Here is a 1,950-nt window from a genome sequence, read left to right as displayed (position 1 = left end):
ATTCCCCAATTTCTGCCCCCAAAAACCCCACAAACCCACATCAGAAAGGGAGCAGAAGACCACCACGACCCCAGCCCCACACCCCAGGGAAGGGAGGGAGGGATTTTGGGGGGCAGGGGGGGGTTCATTACATTCCCCCCCCCTCCCCAACTTTCTCTCACCTCTTCCACCTCCAGATCGATGCACCAAATGACTAAGTAATTAGCAGTCTCCTCGCAAACGAGGTGGGGGTTATCAGAGAGGTATTTCTGGCTGTCGTCCCAACGCCGCAGCATCCCTAACGAGGAGAGGACTAATTAAGGATTTGGGGGGGGCCACACGGGGCGGGGGGGCCACATAATTAATCCCAAATACCAATTAACCCATCGTTTTTCCTCAAAATCATGCGAAAAAGAACAAAAACCCACCAAACACCAGATTAAATGGGTCGATTTGGGGGTTTTTTCGAAGCAAGGGGGTTCCCCAGCGCGATGCCCCTCCCAGAAAGGGGGTACCAACCCCCCCACAGGGCGGGGGGGCCACATAATTAATCCCAAATTTCAATTAATTGAGGCTTTTCCTCAAAATCATGCGAAAAAGAACAAAAAACCACCAAAACACCAGATTAAATGGGTCGATTTGTTGGTTTTTTCAAAGCAAGGGGGTTCCCCAGCGCGATGTTCCTCTCAGAAAGGGGGTACCAACCCCCCCAAACTTCCAAATTTCCCCCCCCCTTCAAAATTTAGCACCCCCCCGAGCACCCACCGAAGTGTTTGATCTGCTTTTCATATCTCTCCACGAAAGTTTTGTGTTTTTTCTCTTTCTGTTCCTCCGTCTCCTCCTTTTCCTCCGGTTTGACGTTGAAAACGCTCTGGGGGGGGACAGAAAAAAGTGAAAAAAAAACCCAAAAAAAGAAATTTTGGGGGGAAAGGGGGGGGGGAAACAAACCCCACCTTGCTGAAGCCATCTTTGCTGAGGGTATCGACATTCCAGGGCATGTTTTTCTCTTTCTTTTTCAGCTCTTCCAATTTATTCTCCCAACTTTTCTCTTCTTTCCGCAGCTGTTGAGCTTCTGCCCGGAGTTTTTCCAACTCCCCTTTCCCGTTTCCTCCCGGCTCCGACACTTCCAGCTCCTTCAGTTTCCTCTGGCACTCGGCCAGTTTCCTCTTACATTCCCTGCAACCTTTATCCAGCTCTTCTTTTTCCTTCTGGAATTGCTCCATCCGCTCCACGCGAGCCTGGAGGAGGAGACGGGAAGAGGGATTCGTTAACGGGATCGGAATTATCGGCATCGATAACCCCTCTCCTCCCTCATTAATCCCTCTCCCCACCTCGTTAACCCCTCTCCCCACCTCGTTAACCCCTCTCCTGGAAGCTGGAGGAGCTCCCTCTTCCAGCTCCGTTATCCCTAGGGAATTAGGGAGAAGCTGGAGGTGGGGGAAACACCCAAATTTAGATAACTTCATCTTTTTTTCCCTAGTTTTATTTGGCAGAGCTTCAGTGGGGAAAAGCCCCTTCATTTCTTCCCCCCCCTCGGGGGATTCCGGATCGGGGAATTGGGGCTGATTCCGGGGCTGATTCCGGAATTCCGACACCAAGGAATGGGGTTGGCCAGGAATCATTAATGGGATCATAATTAGTGGCATCATTAACCCCTCTCCCCCCTCGTTAACCCCTCTCCCCCCTCATTAACTCCGCTCCAAGAAGCCAGAGGAGCTCTCTCTCCCAGCTCCGTTATCCCTGGGGAATTAGGGAGAAGGGGGGGTGGGGACAAACACCCCCAAAACACCCAAATTTAGAGAAAAATAGGAAAAAAAGATCAAGTTATTTGGCAGAAATTCAGTGGGGAAAAGCCCTTTCATTTCTTCCCCCCCCCTCAACAAATTGGGGCTGATCCCGGAATTCCGACGCTTCCCAGCACCCCCGGGGATGGGGTTGGCCGGGAATCATTAATGGGATCATAATTAGTGG

General features: G+C 51.2%; 1 protein-coding gene across 1 annotated transcript in view; it reads right to left on the bottom strand.

Moving 5' to 3' along the window:
* Positions 1 to 1,271, bottom strand: part of LOC106899523 (non-receptor tyrosine-protein kinase TYK2-like) — a 35,123-nt gene extending 33,852 nt beyond the window's left edge. Inside the window, exons 1-3 of the mRNA XM_014961398.1 lie at positions 933 to 1,271; positions 745 to 850; positions 162 to 277 (exon numbers count right to left, since the gene is read on the bottom strand). Of these exons, the coding sequence (XP_014816884.1) occupies positions 162 to 277; positions 745 to 850; positions 933 to 1,271 (561 nt within the window). The remainder of the gene's footprint in view (positions 1 to 161; positions 278 to 744; positions 851 to 932) is intronic.
* Between the last annotated feature and the right edge of the window lie 679 nt (positions 1,272 to 1,950).

This window comes from Calidris pugnax, unplaced genomic scaffold, assembly GCF_001431845.1.
Source record: "Calidris pugnax isolate Ruff unplaced genomic scaffold, ASM143184v1 scaffold672, whole genome shotgun sequence".
Taxonomy (NCBI): Eukaryota; Metazoa; Chordata; class Aves; order Charadriiformes; family Scolopacidae; genus Calidris; species Calidris pugnax.
This window is presented reverse-complemented; position numbering and strand designations above follow the sequence as displayed.